The sequence below is a fragment of the Sceloporus undulatus genome, chromosome 8, assembly GCF_019175285.1.
Source record: "Sceloporus undulatus isolate JIND9_A2432 ecotype Alabama chromosome 8, SceUnd_v1.1, whole genome shotgun sequence".
NCBI classification, from domain to species: domain Eukaryota; kingdom Metazoa; phylum Chordata; class Lepidosauria; order Squamata; family Phrynosomatidae; genus Sceloporus; species Sceloporus undulatus.
The window spans coordinates 3,432,359-3,455,087 of NC_056529.1; the positions used below are offsets into that span (position 1 = coordinate 3,432,359).

The 22,729-nt window shown below is 42.7% G+C and overlaps 2 protein-coding genes across 2 annotated transcripts in view; both read right to left on the reverse strand.

The window, feature by feature from the left end:
- The window catches only part of NLRC5 (NLR family CARD domain containing 5), a 37,709-nt gene extending 26,549 nt beyond the window's left edge, over positions 1–11,160 (reverse strand). Inside the window, exons 1-12 of the mRNA XM_042437764.1 lie at positions 10,628–11,160; positions 6,890–7,000; positions 6,391–6,688; positions 6,087–6,149; positions 4,975–5,049; positions 2,725–4,477; positions 2,252–2,335; positions 1,422–1,505; positions 1,224–1,307; positions 921–1,010; positions 559–609; positions 9–71 (exon numbers count right to left, since the gene is read on the reverse strand). Of these exons, the coding sequence (XP_042293698.1) occupies positions 9–71; positions 559–609; positions 921–1,010; positions 1,224–1,307; positions 1,422–1,505; positions 2,252–2,335; positions 2,725–4,477; positions 4,975–5,049; positions 6,087–6,149; positions 6,391–6,688; positions 6,890–6,913 (2,669 nt within the window). The 5' untranslated portion in view covers positions 6,914–7,000; positions 10,628–11,160. The remainder of the gene's footprint in view (positions 1–8; positions 72–558; positions 610–920; positions 1,011–1,223; positions 1,308–1,421; positions 1,506–2,251; positions 2,336–2,724; positions 4,478–4,974; positions 5,050–6,086; positions 6,150–6,390; positions 6,689–6,889; positions 7,001–10,627) is intronic.
- A 1,900-nt stretch (positions 11,161–13,060) lies between these two features.
- LOC121914918 (cholesteryl ester transfer protein) lies at positions 13,061–22,258 on the reverse strand. The gene is made up of 16 exons (XM_042438714.1): positions 22,012–22,258; positions 21,094–21,208; positions 20,529–20,663; positions 20,100–20,170; positions 19,316–19,403; positions 18,466–18,535; positions 18,208–18,268; positions 17,747–17,838; positions 16,494–16,673; positions 16,167–16,217; positions 15,604–15,771; positions 14,538–14,605; positions 14,250–14,292; positions 13,979–14,048; positions 13,754–13,839; positions 13,061–13,249 (listed from the first exon to the last, which is right to left on the reverse strand). The coding sequence occupies exons 1-16, from the start codon at positions 22,136–22,138 to the stop codon at positions 13,175–13,177; spliced, it is 1,500 nt and encodes a 499-aa protein (XP_042294648.1). The 5' UTR covers positions 22,139–22,258; the 3' UTR covers positions 13,061–13,174.
- Between the last annotated feature and the right edge of the window lie 471 nt (positions 22,259–22,729).

Genomic DNA, 22,729 nt, shown 5'->3' on the forward strand with positions numbered 1-22,729 from the left:
TTATTTACCGTAATATTAAACTTCTAGCTTTGGGAACCGTCTCCTCTTCTTTGATTTCAACACCTTTCAGCCTGTAGTCAATAAAGCAATCATTTTCCCCCTGATGATCAATACACTATAATGTCCAAAATCAACAGAACAGTAATGGCTCAGGTGTAATCATAGTCAGAAATGGACCCAGCAAAATCAATGGTTTTGTCAATGACTAAATAAATGTTACTACTACTACTACTACTAATGGTTCTTAAATTATTTGTAACTTGAGTCGGGACCCATTGATCGCAGTAGGTCCACTCTTTAGTGAGACTAGAGAGGACTCAATGGTTACCATAATGATCCATATAAACCAGGCGCTACTGAGAGATGCCCTGAAAGCAAACTGCAGCTTCAGAGAAGGATGCCTCTCAAGCCCAAGCCAGTGGAGGGAAAGGGTTAAATTGTCCTAGAAGTCATTAAATTGCCCCATAATTAAATAGCCCATAATTATTAGTTCCGCCTCCGTTGATCCTGACCAAAATTTTCCCAAATGCGAACCTTTCGGAAAGGACAGCTTCTTACCTTGGATCCATTTTGGAACGGCTGGCAAAGTAGATTTTTAAACTATCCTTCCTGCAGAGAAACAGTGGAAAATTAATATTGAAATCTCCCTAAATAAAACAAATTAAAGTTATAATGCTTATACCAAGCTGACCCTTCAGTTGCAAAATCAGCCATGTTTCTGTTTGCAAACAGGTGAACTAGCAGGCAAAAAGACCCCCCCCCAATAAATAAATAAATGAATTATTATTATTATTATTATTATTATTATTATTATTATTATTATTTTCTTATATCCCGCCTTTCTTCCAACATCAAGGCAGGAAGGGAAAGGGACATAAAAACGAAACCACCTTTATTTTGCAATTCTTCCATGCAAGTACCTTATATGCAGCTCGGTAACCTTTGGACAAAGGACCGCGGCTCCGGTAAAAGTGAGGATTGCATCCGCCGAAACCTCATTGAAGCTTAAACTGTTTTAAACAGAACAAACATGATATTGCAATTCAATTAACAGATCATTTTTAACGGATGTGTACATATATATCCTTCAAGGGTGCATGCACACTGTAGAAATAATGCAATTTCACACTACTTTAACTGCCACGGCTCCATCCTAAATCTTTGCTCAGCAACTTGTGAAATGAATGCCTTCTTAGTGTGGTTTTTATTCCAGTTGTACTTACTCCATCTGCTTCAGGTTATTTACAGTAGAAAATGCTTCGGTGGCTTTGACAAGCTCTTGCTCCTTCAGTTTGTTGTCCTGCAGACTAAAAAGGAGTGACAGATATGATAATATTTCCCCGTAAATGAAAAAATAAATCAGGCTACTTTCCCCCCCCCCCCCAATGCCTTTTGCCATGAATAAAAAACAACCCATTTACTTTATGTCTTCCAACTGCTGGCAGTTTGCAAAAGCTGCTATGAGACGCTCCAGGCCAGGCATGGCAAGGTTTCCACCTGTTAAGCTGCAAAAAGCAAAAGAGAGACAGCTGTGATGCAGATGGAGGGAATCTATGCTCATGCCACACATTATATAGTGTATCTATGGCCTGTTACAGACTGCCAAAATAAAGCTGCTTCGGGTCTCTTTGGAGGTATGCTATTTAAATGATGCATCATGGGTCCAAAGAGTCTGGAGGTTGCGCCAAAGCCACACTCCATTCCTAAGCACTGAAGTGCAGCTTTGGTGCAGCTTCCAGTTTCTTAGGGCGCATGCATCATTTAAACAGCATACCTCCAAAGAGACCCGAAGCAGCTTTATTTTGGCAGTCTGTAACAGGCCTATATGATAATGTTACAGCAGTTTTGTACCACTTTAACAACTGCAGCTCCATCTTACAAAATCCTGTGATTTGTAGCCATGACATTTAATGTAATATTCAAAATGTTGTACTGCAGAAATAAAGCAGTTTGACACCACTTTAACTGTCATGGCTCCATCCCCTGGAATATTGGGATTTGTCATTTTGTGAGATATTTAGCCTCTTCTGTAAGAGAGATCCGGTGCCACAACAAACCGCTAATCCCAGGATTCCATAGCATTGAGCCACGGCAATTAAAGTGATGTCAAACTGGATTATTTCTGCAGTGCGGATGCAGCCTAGGACTGAAATGCCCATTCTTGCAACATTAATCCAAAGGGCCTGATTTGGTTAGATTCTAAAACCGCACCCAAATCGGATAATCCATGCAAAGTCAGAGCAATGCTTACTGAAACGTTGTCAAGTGTTTGATCTTTGGCAGGATTTGGGAAAGGACCGTCGCGAATTCGTTTCCGTATTTTCTGCTCCTAAAGCTAAGAGTAAAGGCAACAGGAACAACAAAATCATTGTTAGTTAAATAGGAAGATTAGTCTAGCCTCCAAAGAAGTTGGCAGCATGAGCTTTCGTAGACTTAAGTCTACTTCTTCAGATGCATATGGAAAAGATAATAATGCTAGTTTAAAATTCAGTGGCCATAGGGGAAAAAATGATGAACGCATTACATATGGATTGATTCAACCAAAGAAGCTATCACTTTGAGTAGGAATCTTAGGGATCATGGTTCAGAGGGGTCTCTCTCTTCATAGCAAATATGACTGAAGCCTACGAAAGCTCATTGTGCCAACGTCTTTATTTCACTTAGTCTCAAAGGTGCGACAGGATATCTCTACATGAGAACAACAACAACAACAACACTTCCTACCTCAGGCTCTTTATATTTTCGCAGTTGCCAAAGACATCCAAGTAGTCAAGTTCCATGGAGCATCCAACAAAAGTCAAGCACACCAAATGCGGGCCGCTGGTGATCACAAAGGCCAGAGCCATCATGTCGAGTGGCGTCAACCTCAAATTCCTGAACTGAAAGTCAAAATCCAGCTGTTTGCCCAGATGTTGGGCTAACTGGAGATCTTGCGCCTCGTACATGCAGTGGCACAACTCGGCTATCCTGGGCCCAGTTAAATGCGACTCTGCTAGCTTCTTCAACACCTGCATGACTATGGCTTGCCGCTCCTGTACCCAAGTCTCGCTCTCTCCAGCTAAAGAGCTGAGGAACCCTCGGCACTCTTTGGATGCAAGGCCAGATTGGAAGACATGGCAATTGGCAGTGAATGGCATCCTTGCTTCCTTCTTTAAAGTCCACTTAGACCTCAGGAAGAACATCTGCTTCAAAGAGTTGCCATCGATGCTTCGGCTTGCCAACTGGAAGAGCGCTGCAAAGAATTCTTGCAAACTGAAGTGAACGAAGGTGTAACCGACCTGCGCCTGGCCATTGCTGGTCTTCACCTCAAAGGACAACAAGAGCCTATGTTGGCACCCAAAATCCTTTACCTGCTCAGGGACCTCACCAGCATAAAACAGCATCTTCTTCTGTTCTAGAGCTTCGAAGGCCCATTCACACAGGCCTAGAAGAGTCGCTCGGTGTCGACCCAAATCCACTTCTTCAGTCAAAGCGCTCCTCGTCTGATGCTTGCAGATGAAGGTGCAGAGCATCTGGATGTAAAGCCCAGTCATAGTTTGAGGGAGTTGGGTGCTTCCCGCGTTTTGGAGGAGCATGTGCTCCAAGCAGATGCAGACAATGTTACACAAGGCTGGGATGCAACACATGCTCAAGAGCTTCCCGTTGCTTTTCAGGTGAGCAAGAGCTTGCTCTTTCTTTGGGTGATGGCGGAAATAATAGCTGGCGTATTCCTCAACCTTTTCACGGTTGAAGCCACAGATTTCGGCGGACAAGGTGCTGGTTTTCAGGAAAGCTTCAGGGATGGTCTTTGGCCGGGTTGTCACCAGGACAGTGCAGCCGGGCAAGAGTTTTCCATAGCAAAGGTTGGCAAAAAGTTCTGCCGTTGAGAGAGGATTGAGAAGATCAGGTGATGAGGCATGAAGAGAGAACGGGAGCTGAATGTTCTCCAAAAACTCATCCAGACCATCAAAGATCACCAATGTGTGCTGGGCATCCTCTTGAAGCTGCTCAAATGCTGCATCGGGGCAAGATTCAGGTTGTAGGAAGAACTCGAACAAAAGCTCTTGAAGAGTCAGCTTTCTTTTGATCAGGTTCAGCTGCCTGAACTCAAAGAGGAAGACCAGCCGGAACTGGGGCAGGGCTCCTTCAGCCCATTGTTGGCAAATTCTGTGCATGAGCCTTGTCTTGCCCATCCCTGGGTTACCCAACAGGAAAATAACCTTGGTGGTGTCCATTTGGACTGTTTCAAGGAGATCAGACAGGGTCATGGTTGCGCCGCTATGTTCCTCCACGTCATGCAGACCTACATGCTCCTCCTTGGCTTTCTCCATCCTTCCCTTTAACCTCCAGGCTTTGCGCTGACGGATCACAAGGTTGACGAAAGCTTGGCTAAAAGCTGACGGTTGATCCTTTAATGGCGTTGTTTCCACTGATCCATTCGCCCCGTATCTCTGGAGCATCAGTTGGACAACGAGGTGTCGGTACCTTTCTGCAGAATCTGACAAAAGTGGAGGAAGAAGAAAAGAGAGTCATAGCAAAATTCTATTTCTTCAACTCAACTGAATTCAACTAGACTTAATCCCAGATGCACATAAGACTGCAGCCTAAACACATGATGATCTGAGTCCTACTATTGGTCCCAACTAGAGTAGGCCCATTGAATCAATGAGATTTACCCATGTGTTCATCCAATGCTCAACATTTTATTCAATGGGGTTTTTGTAGGTGAGACTAACCAATAGGGTTGAAACCAGAATATCCACAATGTGTATTTCAGGTAATGTGGAACTCATTTTGCTATGCTGGTTTCTTAATAATATTAACATTTAATAATATGGTCTCCATGCTCCAAGTCACTCTTGAGGCACAAGCAAAGGGCCCTTTAACTTTTCTTGGCAACAATTCTTTGGTGCACTGAACTCAACTGTTCAGTCCCATCCGAATGAAAAGAAATGCTCCAGAAAGTAGTGGCAGAAGAAGAGAAGCATTACATGCCTAGTCGCTGCTGTTTGGATGCTTTGCAGTTGCTCCTGGTGGAAGGACTACTCCAAGGACGGCGCCTTTCAGGCCCTAGAGAATGGGAAAAACAAAATCCCAGCAAGAAAGGCAGCAGTTTCTCTTTAGAGAGACACATTGGGGACACAAAACAGACATGCTTTAAGCCAATGCAGGAGGACATCATATTAGATTTGTGCTTCAGATCACTCCCTTAAGGATGCGCATCTTTTGCTGTTCTTAATGTATTGTAAAGTTTTGAATAAAAAATAAAACATAAAGGCGCCAACTCCCTTCCATCTCTCCTCAATGGGCTAGATTGCCTTCCTTTCCTAGTAGAAGAAGCCAAAAATAAAACACAGACAGCATGGCAAGGGGGCAGTTATTTGGCAAGGGCCAGCTAGCCATACATTTCTTCATCTCCTTTTTGCAGATATGCATGCTTACAGTTGCTGCAGACACAGGAAAGACTGCAAAGAGCTGACAGTCTAGAATAGATGCATCATTTCCCTTTGTGTGATAACAGCCAGCTCTGAAGATAACTTCTCTTTATGAAAGCCTGGGTCCAGAGACATAGCTAGGATTTTAGGAAGGGGGGGGTCCAGACTAAGTGCTACCATTATAATGGGGCTTGGGTGCGGTGGCGCAGCAGCACACACCATTCATTTTTCTAATGGAGGGGGGTCCGGACCCCAAGAAACCCCCCCCCTTGGCTACGTCCCCTCTGGGTCCCAGCTATCTAATAGTTCTTCTCTCTGTCTCATCTAGGGTTGCCCACGTCAACAAAATTTGTCCTGCCTGGTTCTGGGCACAAAACAGAGACAGGCTCCTTGGTAACCACTGGGGCTTGGTGCCAGAATACCAAAATCAGTGGATGCTCAGTCAAGTCCCCTTATAAACAATTGGGTAATAACATGGTGTCCCTTACATAAAATGGTGAAATCAAGGTTTGCTTTGGGGATTTGGGGGGGGGGGCGGTATTATGAAGCCGTGGATGGTGAGATCTGTGGATACGGCAGGTTCATGGCATTTCATTCTGGCAACAAACATCTTGGGCCATCCAGGTTTACTCCCCAAACCTTCCATAACATTTCATGAAGTAACCCTCTTACTTGCAGAGATTGATGGAGAGAAAGCTGCAGCTTCTTCGCAGTCCTGCTCTTGAGTCACATTACCTGTAACATATTAAAGCAATTAAGTATGTTGTTAATTTGTAATAATATAAACCAGGGGTGGTCAAAATACAGCCTACAGGCCACATGTGGCCCCCAGAGGTCATTTTTCTGGTCTCCAGAGTCATAGTTCAATGCTCAAACCAATACGCCATGCTGGCTCCTAGCGGCCATCTATATGCTTTCCAAATTGGAATTTAGGTTGTAAAAGCCTTCCGTGTCACTCAATGTTCATTAACCTTACCTTCTCCCGAGACGCTCATGAACGTTATTTCCAGCTCCATAGGGAGGTTGAATTCCATGCAGACGCTCTGTATGAACTCTTGGAAGATGGGAGGACTGGCATCCGCAGAAGCGAGGAACAGGTCCAGGACCAAGGAGACCTTTGCCTTTGGATCAGCAACGCCCTCGACCCGACTTAGGTCCCTTTGGTGGAGAAGCTCTTTGGCTTTCCTTAGCACCCATTCGGGATGGTGACCCAGAAAGTCCACCAGTTGGGGCCAAGCGTGCCGGATGGCCCTCTGGCGGACTGCGCTGTCCATCTGGAGGAGAAGGTCAGGACAGAGAGAGAGAAAAGGGTAAAAGTCCTTGGAGCATTGCAAATTAGAGGTTAAAATAACTGCAAAATCCCTACATCAAGGAGACGGAGAGTGATTTACCCATACAGAGAATGCATCTACACTGCATAATAATTTCTCCCAACAACCGCTCTGAGAAGATTTCAAGGCTGTGATCCCTCCTACCTTTATCATCTTGCAAATCTGCATTGTTGTCTAAGCAAATGCTCAATGGAAACAGTCAGGTCCTCTTTCCCCCCAACACTTTTCAGTTCCAAAGAGAGTCGTGATCTCTGCCTATTGAGAAGGATGATAATATATTAAATGATCAGGGAAAAGCTGCGGCAGTTGAGGCGAGAGACATAAACTTTTAATATATTATCATCAGCTGTTATCATTTCTATTCTGCCGTTTCCCCAATATTGAGAATCAGGGCATTGCCTTCCCCTGAGGCTGAGAGCATGAGCCTTGCCCATGGTCACCCAGTGGGTTTCAGGACTGAGCCAGGAATCGAATCCAGGTCTCCAGGGTTGTAGCCTAACTCTCAAACTGGACATCATGAAGACGGTCCATCCCCAATTTTGAGTTTGGCCCTGCATCATGTAAACAGGTTGCAAGGAGATCGGTGGGAATTCAGAGTGAACGATCCATGTAAACAAGCCCTTGGTTGGGATGGATCACGCCAGGCAAGATCATAACTGTAGCCATTAGCATGCAAGCTGGATGATGGGTGTTGTGATCCAAAATATCTGGAAGGCTACCACATTGAGAAGGCTCTCCTGGAATAACTAGGGTGGGCACAGAGCCCACAGAGCTGGGGGAAGCGAGGGAAGTGACTTTTGGACTACAGCTCCCAGAATCCACAGGGTTTTCACATAGAACTTTCCCAAATCCAAAAGTTTTCCACACTTCCAAATATCCTGGGGGCAGTTTTCTACTCAAAACATGAAACAAGGGGTGTATTTTGTAAATTAAATTAAATTAAATTAAAAATGTGTACTGTGAGAGAAAATACCAGTACTGTACATGTTTGGATGTCAGTTTTTGCACTGGTGTTGGATTACTCTGCCAAGCATCGGTCCTCAAAAGCAACTTTTTCTAAACTCAAGCAGAACCAAAACTAATAGTAAAATCAATATTCTAGGTGCTAGACTACGAAACCGAAAGTTGGACTCTTTGCACAAAAGACGAAAATGTCAGCAAGTGCCTAAAATTTGCAAACAATAAGGGAGAAAGGGAAAATTTTACTATCAGGCAAAAGAGAAACAAACAATAAAAAAGACCTACCCACGGCCTATGAACATATACTTACTCAATGCACGTATATTTACTGACTACAATCGGTTGAGTACCTTTTGAGGAAATGGAAACCGACGGAAGACAGAAGATTAAACGGACTAGAACAGATGGAAAGAAATTATGGCTGCCCTAAGAGTCCAAGAGTCTTTGCGCGCGGCAACATTTTGTTGCTGGACTTTGCCGTTACAAGCAAAAGACAGCATGGGAATAAATCTATCTTGCAAAATTTTCATCATCTAGAGATGCAGAAAGTGACCCTTTTGGACCGTGGTGCCAATTTTGGACTTTCCGGGTGTCCGGAAAAACGAGCCAGGTTTCCAAAGTTTAAACCCCATGATCAGTCATTAAAAAGACGCACATGCGAATGGTAAGTTAACACATGGAATAAAAAAAGGAATAATGAAGAGAAATGATTTTGAAGACGTACGGAAAATATTTGTGCAAAAGGTTTTATTAAAAGAGGAAGGAGTTCTACCTCTGCCGGAAGAGTTACAATTTTGGAGAGCAGAGTAAGCTCTGTTGATGGGGAAGGAATTAGCGATAAATTAATAGTATCATACATTTGTAGAATTATGAACAGTATATGATGAAAAGCAGACAGTAAGAATGAAGATATTAATAATATTTTATGTGTGTTTTTTAAAAATTACTGGTTTAGATAATATGAAATGGTTTAATATCAATAAGCACCTCTGCTCCGTTTTTGCTTTTGAGACCAACTCTATCTCAACCCCACGAAAGATGTCTTGCCTCAAGCAGTTTAATTTTTAATTCATTTTAATTAGTATTTTATATTGTAAAAGATATTTTTAAATACTATTAATAAATGAATTAAAAATAAAGATGCACACGCTGAGGTTTGCATACCTTACCAGAGGCCTGTCGCCGTCGCAAAGAGAAAACCCACCTTAAAATGGAGAGGATAAGAACGGAAGAGACTTCCACCAACTTTGCCAGAGACTGCAGCCTCTAATACCCCAAAGCCCTATTTGCCTGCCTTTGCCAACCAAGGACTTAAGGATAACGTCCTTAAAAATGAAAGTAGAAACGACATCTCTGGAATTCCCCGATCTCAGCAATGAAAAACATGTTAGTTTTTTGTGGGTTTTTCGGACGATGTGGCCATGTTCTAGAAGAGTTTATTCCCGAACATGGACACGTGGCCCGAAAAACCCACAAAAAACGATGGATGCCATCCGTGAAGTTTTAACTTAACTATATTTTATGTGATTTTATATTCATGTTTTATTGTATCCGCTGGGTTTTGGTATCCGCTGGGGTTTGGTTCCAGGATCCCCCACTGATACCAAAATCCATGGATGCTCAAGTCCTATTAAATACTGTACAGTGGGATAGCAAAATGGCTCCCCTTATATAAAATGGAAAATCAAGGTTTGCTATGAAATGGAAATCCATGGATAAGGAGAGCCGACTGTATATACTTTGTGTGATTTTATATAGACATGTTTTGATTGTTTGAATTTTATAGGTTTTATCTGTTTTATCTTTCTCCCTTTGACTTCACAACCATAATTGTTGTTGTTGTGTGCCTTCGAGTCGTTTCCAACTTATGGCGACCATAACATATCATGGAATTTCAAAGGAATTTCACTCCAACAACATGTAAAAAAGTATCAAGATCTCCGAAACTGGATCAGGTCAAAGGCCTAGGTCCAAGGCTCTCCAGCTTTGTTCCTCCAGATGTTTTGGACTTCAGTTCCCAGGATTCCTGACTGTTGGTCAATCTGGATGGGGCTTCTGGGAGTTGAAGTCCAAAACACCTGGAGGGCAGAAGTTTGGGAATCACTGGCCTAGGTAGTCCAACACCTATTTTAGACAATAGTCAATCAATAGTGAATCAATATATCAGAAGAACCATGTGCAAGTTCCTCAGCAGTCTATCAACAGAAATACTACCTCTAATAATTGAAGTATTTTTTATTTATGGTATTTATACCCTGCTCTTCAGCCCTAAAAGCTCTCAATATATTATATTATATCAATATATTGCGACTGCATTTAGCCTTGTCACAAGGGTGCATCTACACTACTACTCCTTTTACTACTACTAAGGGTGCATCTACACTGCAGAAATAATGCAGATCAACACCGCTTCAACTGCCATGGCTCCATCCTACAGAATCCTAGGATTTGTAACTTTGTGAGGCTACAACACTCTTTGACGCAGAAGGCTAAAGAGCATAGAGTCGCAACTCGGTGGTCAATTTTCCAGCAGAGTTGCGCCGGGGGACCCTGAGGTTCTTAGAGAAATAGTATTAACCAACTGCGCCAATAATCAAATCTGCAAAAGTCAAAGCCACAAATCATCTGCATGGCAGGGGGTTGGACTGGATGGCCCTTGTGGTCTCTTCCAACTCTATGATTCTATGATTCTATGATCTTTAAAAAGATTGAGATTGTCAGAAATCCAAACAGACAAGGCTGTCCTCTAGTGGCCTGTCACACCAATGCAAATGGATGAGACCAGTAGTTGCTTGCCTAGTACTGTACTGTCTTTCAGCCGACAGCCCTGCACCTGTCTTTGGAAGGACCCCTCTCTTACCTATTCCTGCTTTGACATGACAGCTGTCAATAACTCCCTTCCCACCTTCAGGCTCCTCTCACCTGCATGCCATCTTCTTCACCAGCTGCATTCAAGGAGAAGGTCTGGATGGAGGGCTACGAAAGTGAAACTCAGCTTGAGTGACAGTTGGAGAGGCTTTGCTAGAAAGAGGCAAAGCATTGCCGGGAAACCATGTGCTCAGAGATACAGGGCAGGCAAAGTCCCATGGCTTGCCTAAATCAGACTCTGGGTGTAGCAATATTACACAGTTGTAAAAGGTTTGTAGTACTTGGATTGGCATGGCTGGGATTTACAGTCTGATGAGAGTCTCCACATTTCCAGCCGGACAGCTTTACTCCATTCTTCTGAATTGTGGCACAGCAGAAAATTCTAAGTGTTGTTGTTGTGTTGTGTTTTTCTGCCCACCCCCTGGGAGAAACTGAGTGAAAACGTTCCCTTTACATTATTATTATTATTATTGTCAGCCCTCCATATCCAAGGATTTTTTTAATGCATGGATTCAAGCATCGACAGCTTAAGAAATATTCCAACAAAGTATAAATTCCAAATATCAAACCTTGATTTTCCATATTATATAAGGACACCATTTTGTTCTGCCATTATATTTCATGGGACTTGAGCATCCGTGAATTTTGTTATCCATGGGGGATCCTGGAACCAAACCCTGGCCGATAACAAGGTCCCACTGTATTATTATTATTATTATTATTATTATTATTATTATTATTATTAATGCCCTTTCCACCAAATGCTTTTTATGCTTGCAGTGACCAGCATAGAGTAGTGTTTCAAACATTGGACTATGACATTGCAGACCAGGATTCAAATTCTCATCCATTGAAACCCATTAGGTGATGCTCAGCAAGCCACACTCTCTCAGCCTCAGAGGAAGGGAATGGCAAACCTACTCTGAACAAACCTTGCCAATAAAACCCCAGGATAGGTCACCATAAATCAGAAACGACTTGAAGGCACACAACAACAAACAACAATGTTTTGCTCCTATCGTTTTGGCCTTCAGCCCTGTCCATTGCAAGAGCGCAGTGATGAGAAATAATTAAAATGGAAACCCTTGTTCTTAGTTTATAAATTCCCTATTCCTAAACTGGATTTGTGAGCCCTAAAATCTCCATCATTTGGAAGCAGGAGAGTCATGTAGGAAATTGATGATCTTTTGGACCCTCACACCCCTGTCTTTGTCTTGTATTTAATGTATAGCTAAGAAAGGGATCTTATTGCTTGATTTACAAGTGTTCATTAAGAAATTGCTTGTTTAAGTGATAGACTCCTTGTAAAAGTCCAAAGTTCGTGTTGACTGGATTTCACATACTCTTTGTTTCGATAAACAGATTAGGGCAAACATAGCTATCTCTAGAGCAGCCCAAAGGTGCTGATGCATGGTAGACAGAGAGGATGCGATCTGGTCTATGATGTTAATGTTTCCATTTTGTAAAAGGGTATAAAAGCTGGACTCAGAGCTATTTAGGGACCTATTTCTGCAGAAATAATCATTTTTTCCAACACCTTGTTCACATCGCTTCTGCAAATTTGGACCTTCTCTGCTGGGCAACGAATCTCACTCTTATGACAATGCAGCACATGGGAACCTATCTGAAATGGAAGGTGGTCCTCACCAGGGATGCAGACTTGAGTCGATTGACTCGGATTTGACTCGGACTGCAGTCACTTCAATGACCCGACTTGGCCTTGACTTGGCAATAAATGATGCATTGGCTCAGCTTGACTCAATGCACTACTCGACTTGACTTGAGACTTGTATATATTTAGCAACCAAATTGCTGTCCTAACTTCATCCAGAAGCAGCAAACAAGGTAATTGGCTTGAGGCAAGGGTTGAGGTCTACTAAGCATCCTCTCCCTGCTGCACATTGGAGGAGCCTTCAAAGCCTGTTGCCGAACACATTTGCCGTTCCCCTCTGAGAATCCCTCCTAACTCTGTGAATGTCTTCTTGGTCTTATAATTATTGCAGTCCTCCTCCCAACTTATACTACTACCACCTCCTTTTTTTTCTGCTAAAGTTGGCTCCCTGATTTGAGACTCGACTTGAAAGTATCTTGCACAGACTTGAGACTTGACTTGAGACTTGAGACTTGGAGTAAAAGACTTAAATGCATCAGTGGCCCTCACGCCTAAAATATGTGCCAGGATTATCTCAGGCCCTGTTGTTTCAGGGACCAGGGTTCGATTCCGCACTCAACCATGAAACCCATTGGGTGACCTTAGGCAAGTCACACTCTCTCAGCCTCAGAGGAAGGCAATGGCCAACCTCCTCTAAAGGAATATGGCCAAGATAACCTTGTGATAGGGTTTCACTTTAAGGTGGCCATAAGTTAGAATGGATATTGAAAGCACACAACATCAAAATGAGGTCCCATTGCACAACTGTTGTGTAACTCTGTGAGCATGAAGTTGTGCTGCGCATCCTCAATGTAGAATTTCAGCCACAATCTGAGTTTCTGGGGGGAAATTTTTTATGGATTTTTTACAAGGAAAGGCAAACAACCTAATGGGACCATCTTCCTTAGTCATGGGTCACAGTTGGGTTGATTCTTCTTATGGGGTTCCCTCTATAAAGTCCTCTTCAGAAAATCTATGAGCAAATGGTGTGGGAACGCAAAGTCCAGCTGGATGATGAAGTAGCCCTGTGAGTAAGAAAAAGAGACAGGATAAGAGAATGCAATGGGTCAGAATGCAATAGTATTGCTGTGTAAGTAGTAAGTAAGCACATTTGTTCCCATGGTTAGCACAGATAAGTGAAATTACGGTTAATGGTGAACAATATATTACCAAAGAGTCACACTGTAGGGTTTCCATGTGCCTAGACAGGTGGACTCCGGCACAACTCTATGGGCAATGCCCACCAGATGTTGACCACAGAATCACACAAGAGGACCTCCAGATGCCTAGAGAGGTGGTCATCTGGAGGCCCTCAAGCAATGGTCAGTGTCCACCAGATGTCCATTACACTGGAGGACCTCCAGATGCCTAGAGAGACCTTTCTTCCTGACTGCCAAGTGAAACTGGTTATCAATCCCATGTATTTATGGGTCCTACTCTATTACAAAGCTTGAAGCAATACTGTTACCAAGGCCCAAGCCACTCTCATAGGGCAGCTTATAAGACCAGACAAATAAAGTTGTACTTGCCTTTTGGGTTATTATCTCGGGGTCTTTAATTTCAAACAGGTAGAGTCCTTTGCTGTCTATCAGGGAGGTGAGAGTCGGCTCGATTCCTGCAGAGCCCAAAGAAACACTAATAATAACCACACTTTAGCGCTTAATAATCACACTTTGGCGCTTGTTTAGTCCCAATAATTCCTCATTCCCACCCCAGAGCTGCTTCCTGGCTGAAAACACAATCAATGAACTTACTTGAAATCACTTCTGGGATCCCAGCAACGGAAATGATTTTCTCCAAAATGTGCCGGAGTGTCTCGTCATTCTGAAATTCAACGTCGCAAGTGAAGTTATTACTGTAATATACTCATGTGTAAGCCTAGAAATTTAGGTCCAAAAATTGATCCAAATAACACGAGTCGATGTATCCGTGGGTCAATGTAAGTACTAGACTGCATTGTTTCTGTAGTGCAAATTCAGCCAGTTAAATTTCTCAGACTCAAGACCATGAGGACTAGAAACTTACCACAGTTATCTCTGGAGAGCTTTTAAATATTCTGGGTTCTATCCTGTAGGAGCAATATGAAAATACGTATGAGGATAAGTGCAAAACCATTTTCCCCAGCCTGATGTTGGGCTACCGTCAAGGCGCATTGCAATGCCCACCATCCACAGCCAGCATGGGGAGTGATGGGGCTTGTAGTCCACCATAGGAAAGGCAGCAAAGAGGTTGGTGCACCAGTTCCTTGCTCACCATCCTTTGCATTCAAATTGAAGGGAACAGCCTCGCTTGCGTGAGCAAGGAACCACTTACATGGCATGAGAGAGGTGCAAGACTAGCTTCTTTTGCACATACGACGCTTGGATTGTGACGGTGATGTCCTGCGAAGAGAGAGAGAATAACGTGTGAATATATGGAAATTGGGGGCTATGTGTGGGGTTTTTAAGGAAGAACTTGAAAAATCTGTAGGTCTATCATGACCTAATAGAAGCACTAAAACAAAGGTGGCCAATGCATGATGCCCAGGGTTACTTCTCTGGAGCATCCCATTGCCCTTCAGGATTTAGGAAAATGCTCCAAAATGTCCTCTAAGGATGTGTAGGACATTCCCATCATATCTAGAGTCCCCCAAGGGTCAAAACAATTTTGCAATTCTTTTTCCAACACTTTTTCTTTTGCTCCCAAATGTAAACCTCTTGGAGACATAACAGGCATTTCTATCACATTTTGGAGGAAGAGTGTCAGACCAAAAGCAGGGGAGAGGCCTTTTTTGAAACAGGAGATGCACAGAAGGCGACCTGCACCTGATGTTAAAAAAAGACCTCTTCTGGGCTTAAAATAACCCAAGAACGCATGTCAAAGGACATGCAACAGTCTTTGCTTCCCATAAAATCGATGTTATCAATTCAAACGCTTCACCTTTGGACTAACAGTCTGTAAGAGATACCTTGGACTATTTCCATGTCTACTTTAAAGTTAATGCAAATCATCTGTAGTTTACTGTATCCGGCAAACCTCACTATCTTGGGCTGACTCTCTGTCAGGGTTTATAGCCTGTTTATAACCTCCAAGCTGTATTCCTAGTGTGTTTGTATTGTACCGTTTGCATTGTTTTTTCTATTGGGTATTGTATAATATTGTACTGTTTTATATTGTTTTAGGCTGGTCGTCGACCGTAATAATATCTTTTCAATATCCACAGTTCTTATTTTACTTTTAGTTTTCAACGGTGAACCTGCCTTGGCACTTTTTCCCTTGGCTTTCTCCGGTCGTCGCAAGGGTCCATGATTCCCTTGCATTGAGCCAGGGAAGCTCAAAGTGGTCTCAAAGTGGATTATTTCTGCAGTGTGACCAAGCAAGACATTACCAGTCAACTCACCTTTTCGAAGTAGAGGACCGTCGAAGGCTCTCTGTCCTTTGGAGAAATGCCGAGCTCCACCGCCACGGAGGACTCTACTACGGTCCCTTCTGGTTGGAGGGAAATCTGCGGAGGACCAAGGCTCCACACTTTTGCAACGGAGTCATTGTAGGAAGCACCCTGAAAAATCTAGATCAGAGCAAGAGGAAGATAAGAGGAGAGCTGTAGCTATTGACCTGCATTGGGTTCATCATGGAGTAATTGCAGAGGTGCAATTACTGTTAATCTGTCATCCTTGTAGAAAGTGCAATGAAGGAGCGCATGGGACAACGTTTCGGGGCTTAGTTTCGACAGATGTCAGCACTTAGGATGACTCTTTTAAAGTCTGGATTAAAACTCCAAACGGAGCAGCTGAAAGTCCTGAGTCGGAGAATCAGTTATGGTATTGGAGCCTACCTGTGTTGCATTTTATGTTGCATTTTGGTTTTATTTATTTGAACCTGTTGTCTTCTCTTCCTAGTAATTGCTCACAATCTTCTGCAAAAGCATAGTGAAAATAGTAGGGAGTCGTGACTCAAAGTTACCTCTCGCACAATCCCTTGGTGAGGTTTCAACTCTTCACTTTCAAACATTTCCTGGAAAGAAAGAAAGAAAGAGAAAATATCATTTTACTGAAGATAGTAGATAGAATTAGCCATACTATTTCAAGACAGAGAGGAAATGGCCACGGCAAACCACCTCCGAACAAATCTTGCCAAGAAAACCCCATGATAGGGTTGCCATACAGTTGCCATGAGTCAGAAATGACTTGAAGGGACACAACCACAAAATTGTAGTTGAGATGAATGGTAGAATACAAGCGGAGGATATTCAGAGAACCTAATACAGAAGCAGAATGATATGGGACTTACCTTTAACTCTTCTCCTCCGATAGTCAGTTCCAGACGTTCGTCCAGAAAGGCCGCCAAGGCCAAGGAGTTGAGGACGTGGTCCGAAAACCAGAAGTAGAGCATTCGGGATTCGGAAAGCAAAGATGGCGCGAACACCGTCTCTTGGAAAATGCCGGAGTGATTCTTGTATAGGAGAAGGCCCTTGTAGAGGAAAGAAAGAAGTCATCGCACTTTGTGAAATGAAGACACAACTGCAGAAAATTGCTAGAAGTGTTCTTTGGATAGCAAGTTGCTTCAACCGATATATTTATTTTTCCAATCCAGAAATAATCTCTGTGGAGAAAAACAAGTCCATGGCTTCGTCATTGTAACTGTGATGATGAAGCACTGTCTATAGCTGCATCTGCATTGCAGCAATAACAGAGTTTGGCACCACTTTAACTGCCATGGCTCAGTGCTATGGGATCCTGGGAATTGTAGTTTGTTGTGGCACCAGAGCTCTCTGACAGAGAAGGCTAAATATCTCACTAAACTATACATCCCAGATTTCCATAGTATTGAGCCAAAGCAGTTAAAGCAGTCTTGAACTGCATTATTTCTGCAGCGCAGATGCAGCCTATGTTGATTTTGCAGGATCTCAGCTGTTGCTGTTATTATTATTATTATCCCCCCTTTTCTCCAATACTAGGACTCAAGGGACCTTACGAAACATTAAAGCAAGCACAGATCACAGTATAAAGACCTTTTGAAAAGGTTTTAAAATGCCATTAAGAATCTATACAAATTAAACTGTTCTAAAATCCCATTTGATGGTGCAACATTGCCATTCAGTACAATTCTGCAATACAGATGCAGCCGATGCTGATGATACAGGATCTTAGTTATTAGTATTACTATTATTATTATTATTATTCTTATTATTATTATTATTCCCCCTTTTTTCCAATACTGGGACTCAAGGGAGCTTACAAAATGCACAAAATGTTAAAGCAAGTGCAGATTAAAATGCATACAAAGACATACAGATTAAAATACATACATACCAATATCTCAAAAACTGTTTTAAAATGCAATTAAAAATCTTTACCTTCAAAACTGTTCTAAAATCCCGTTTGGTGGTGCAACGTTGCACCTGCGCCATTCAGCACAAGGGCTGTGCCGCACAATCGGCGTGCAAAGCGATACGTGGTGGTTTACGCTACACAACAGGATCACAGCTGCTAAAAACAACCTTTTCTTCTTTGGGAAGGGTTACTTTCTAAATTCCTCCTTACCTTATGGTACGACTCCAAGTAGTTTGCTTTTATCACCGGGTGCGTCATCAGAGAAATATCCACTCCTATGTCTCCGTCTTGGAGAAAATTTGCTGCCGAAAAAATAAAAGAGAAGGGAGGTATATGCTTTCAGTTCAGTCATGTTTCCAAAATAAGAATTAAATGTCTCTTTTCAAAGGATATCTGGGATGCCTGTTAACATTTTTGTATGACATGATTAAAAATGCATTGAACAAATTACTCCAAACGAAGGCTGCGTCTGCACTGCAATGCTGTCAAAGTGCATTACTTCTGCATTATTATATTATTGCCTGCATGGCAAAAGGTTGCATTGGATGGCCCTTGTGGTCTCTTCCATCTCTTCTATGATCCTACAGTGCAGATTCACCCTTCTTGATGGAGACGTTTGTATTAAATCTTTGTAACCAAAGAGAATTTAAAGGTCAGGTTGAGGAATTTACTTGCTGTATCCAGGACGAATTCTGCCAACAGCTGAGCCAGGAAATTGATTTCTTTGCACACCTATAAAAGAAGAAGGGAAACGTTCAAGTCTATGTATATACATATGTCTGGGTTCTTCCTCCATTTGGGGCACCATAAGTCAGAAACGGCATACAGCAGCAACAAATCTATCCATTGATCGATCAATCGAGAGATATAGATGATATATAGATATAGATACACATATTTTTAATGAATTTACCATGTGTCATTCTTACCTGGTTTTTGAGAACCAGCTTCAAGGTAAAAGAGATGAAATTTGTAAAAAGCTGCTTTAGCCATCCTGGGCTGTATGGAGAAAAAGGAATGTAAAGTCAACATTTAAACAGAAAGCAGTCTATATGGGGTTTTTTGGTTCGGTCCTGTGTTAAGGTTATGAAAACAGAGGACTCTAAATGTATAAAATTAAAAAACTAAACTAAATCCAAACGCCAGCAATGAAAGCAGACTCTAATTTAAAAAGCTGAAACCTGGGAGCTGCATTAGAACATAGCACACTGTGCATCATGTGTCCACATAACACTGGCTAATGCAGATCAGCATCAGAACAGCATTGGTTCTGGCTTCTAATTTATTTACTTATTCATTTATTTACAGTCAGCAAGCCTTCCATATCCATGGGGTACTTATCCACGACTTGAAAATATTGTTAAAAATGTATAAATTCCCAAAATGCGACCCCTGATTTTGTCATTTTATAGAAGGGATGCCATTTTACTCCCCACTGTATATAATGGGAGTTGAGCTTACACAGCTTTTGGTGTCCATGGAGGGTCCTGGAACCAAACTCCAGTGGATACCAAGGGCACAGTGTAATAATAATGTTATAATTAATAATAATAATAATAATAATAATAATAATAATAATACCCCATTGTATTTAATGGGACTTGAGCATCCATGGATTTTGGTATCCACAGGGGGTCCTGGAACAAAACCCCAACAAGGGCCCAATGTATTTATTTGTGACACCTCTACACCAGACTGAAACCAGATGGATGCTGGAAACGTTCCCATTGAGACTAACTATAGCAAACCTGGGTATGCATTGCATAAGGAGGCACATACTCTTTGTCTCCTTGGAGATGCAGGGTCAGTTCGTGGAAGGTGAGATAACAGTCGGAAGTGTCCACCATCACGCGCCCATTTTCACAAGCTGTGCAAGAGAGGTAGCAAGAAAGAAGCACCCCTTGAGCCCTGTCTTTGCCAGAGAGTCAGGGGAGAAACCTTACACATTCCCCCCATTGGCAAAGTTACTACATGGATGCTATGCAAAGGGATCTTGTAGCACCTTTGAGACTAATTGTGCAAAACAGGTTGTAGCATAAGCTTTCGTAGACTGGGTCTACTCCCTCAGATGCATGGAGTGAACTGGTGCCCGGGATGGACCAAAGCTTTCATTGACTTCTACTTCCTCAGATGCATGGAGTGAAGTAGTACCCAGAAAAGACCAAAGCTTTTGTAGACTTGGTCTACTTCTTCAGATTCATAGAGTAGCAGGGAGAGGAGCATTTGTGGGCTTGGCAATGATACCAAGATTATAAATATGAATAGTTATGAATATGCAGTTATGAAGTCTAACATGTGGCCATAATTGACTAACATCCTGACCAACAGGATCCAGCAGCCATTGTACAATGGAAGCCAGCGCATGTCGTTGTACATGAGAATAAGCAACACTTTAGATGTCTATAAATCAATGCACACAATTTGGAGAGTGAACAAGATGAGCTTGAAGTCCTAGCACAGAAAGGTAAATATGACTCTCTAGGTAGGACAGCGACTTGGCAGGATGACCCCCCCCCCTTCCATGGTTTTCAAAGAACTGCACCCCTGTCCCACAGTTACTTACCCAACTTAGTGTTGATCTGGAGATCAATGGAGGAAGAAATTTCAAAGTCAATATTATGGATGAGCTTCAACCTGTGGCAACATTTAAAAACACACACCACAAATATTATGGCATGGATGCTCTCTGCTGAGACTCCTGTGTGAAGGGCTGGAGATATAGGATTGCTAGCATTAACAAACAAGGCCAGTAGTTCAGTGCTAGAGCTGCACATCTGCCACCTGTAATCAGTTGCCTTCCAGACATGAATTATAAGACCCACCATCCCTAGCTTGGGCATACTTGGATGGATATCTTTCAGGGATGCTTCAGTTGTGGATTCCTGCATGGCAGGGAGTTGGGGCAGATGGCCTTTGTGGTCCCTTCTGGCTCTAAGAGTCTATGGCTATGATCCTGTCTGGGGCTCAAATGCACACATCTGAGAATACTCACAGCCAGGCGCCCAGGTAGCCATAGCTCAGGGTTCCTTGGAAGGAGGCAGAGACATTGTAGATTTCAATATCAATGGCGTCACCTTCCTTGAAGTCAACCTCCGTGTTTTCTATGGTCAGGTCATTGATGTGGATGCTGTCAAAGGAGAACGGCTGGTTCAACATAGCTCAAGCAATGTGGATTCTTCATATACCATTGGTGTGCTACCAAAGGTGGCTGGTGGCTTCCATGGCTGCATCCACACTTCGGAAATAATCCAGTTTGACACCACTTTAACTGCCATGGCCCAGTGCTATGGAATTCTTTATTTGGGCTGCTGCCACACTGCAGAATAAATGCAGTTTGACACTGGTTTAACTGTCAAGGTGCCATCCTATGGGATCCTGGGATCTGTAGTTCACATAATACACTTACCTATAGACTTGTCCCTAGAGTGGATTCTCTATTCTACTGACCACGGGAGACGCTTAGCAGCTAATAAATAGAAGGATGTATCCCCAAAGTGGTCAAGTCTAATGCAAGAAGAAGAAAGGAGACCAATGTGAAGTTTAGCACCCACACTTACTTTGTTAATCCATAAGCAATTTTGCCCAGAAAGTTCATAGACTTCTCCCCTTTGATATCTGGGTAGTCTGCGTGTCGGAACGCCATTTGAATGACCTGCGCCGTTTGCTCATTCACTGTTGCAAGAGAAGAAAGACAAAGCATTCAAGTCAATGAAGGGGAGAAATGGGGAATAATAATAATAATAATAATAAAGGGGGGAGGTCAGAAAGCAATCATAAGGCCTGAATGAGGTACAGCCATACTGAAAAACAAAACAAATTGTATAACTTATATAAGTCATGCAAATAATATATATGTCATGCAAATTATTGCAACAGGGTCATAGCAGCTTATCATGCCATTAAAAGTAGTACAACGGTTTGTGCACAATGAAGTAGGTTTTTTGCATAAAAAGGGGACAGTATGATGTGACTATTGCTTGCATTTTGTATTTTTTTATTCCATGATGTAATCCCACCTTGATCTGCAAGGAGATGTGGGAAACATAAATAAATTGTATTATTATCGCATTATTATGATTATGCACAAACCATTTTACCATTTTTAGCTGCATGATAAATTGTAGTATTAATAGGAGAGGAAGCAAGCTGCCACGAACCAGTTCCCAACCCCTGGAAATAACATCTAGGAGCAACGTAATATTAAGAATAATAAGAATAGTGACCACTTGTTCCTGGTATGTCTTCCCAGCCATAAGGAAACTTGAGAGCCTTAAGAGGACAAATACTGCACCCAGCGTTGTTCTTTCCATCTTTTTGCAGGCGATTTGTGGCTAGCCCTGGATGCAGTGTGCAAACCTTAAAACACAGCAAAATGAAGGGAAGGAAGGAGAGAAGAAAGGAAGGGAAGACAAGGAATGGACAGCATTTTCCAAGTTAATCCCAAAGAGAAATGATAAAGAGCTGCAAAGACTTACGCACGAGCGCGGCTGGCTTGGTGAGCCGGCAGACGACCCCCGTGTCGTTGAAAGAGGATGGCTCTGCTGTGCAAGCCAAAGAAATGCCGAAAAGGGCTGCTAAGACCAATAGGAGCCTCGGCTTCATCTTCAAAGGGGTCCCCAAATCCAAAACCTACCGTACGGATGGAAAAACAAAGCAGAGCCGGTCACTCACCACCTCCCTCCAGTCCTCACTGCAAAGGGCACTGTCCATTTGTACACTCCTGGACTCCGCAGGACATGACCAGCTTCCTTGCTCTGGACCAGCCTCTGCTGTTTCCTTGCAGGCTGCTTAACCCCTTCAGAGCGTCTATCAATACCATCATCCAATCTGTGGCCAAACAGATTCACCAGAGCCTTCTAGGGTTATATAGGGCGGGTAGCTTTGGCTGGTCCAAGGGTCCACTTTTGACCCAAGGCCTCTGCTGCAAAAGCAAAAAAAGCAAAACAGAGCAGCAAGTGACCAGAAGCCCACCTTTGGTTTTGGAAAACTGACATTTTCTTTAAGTCAAACAGTGCAGACGTGTCTTGTAAAACAGGTGAATTGTTGCTTCAGGAAAACTTCCCAGAGAGGCAATTCAAAAAAGAAAGGTGGCCCAGGGCCAAACCCATCATCAAGGGAAGCCCCATGTAGACCATATTGCGGTAGTCCAACCAAGAAGTTATCTCAGCATGAACACCTGTGGCCAAATCATCC

Coding starts and splice junctions, on each gene's coding strand:
- LOC121914918 (XM_042438714.1), bottom strand. CDS start 22,138: ATGAAGCCGAGGCTCCTATTGGTCTTAGCAGCCCTTTTCGGCATTTCT. Junction 21,209..22,011: donor CAAGCCAGCCGCGCTCGTGC/GTAAGTCTTTGC, acceptor CTCTTGCAACAG/TGAATGAGCAAACGGCGCAG. Junction 14,606..15,603: donor CGGTCCTCTACTTCGAAAAG/GTGAGTTGACTG, acceptor CTCTCTTCGCAG/GACATCACCGTCACAATCCA.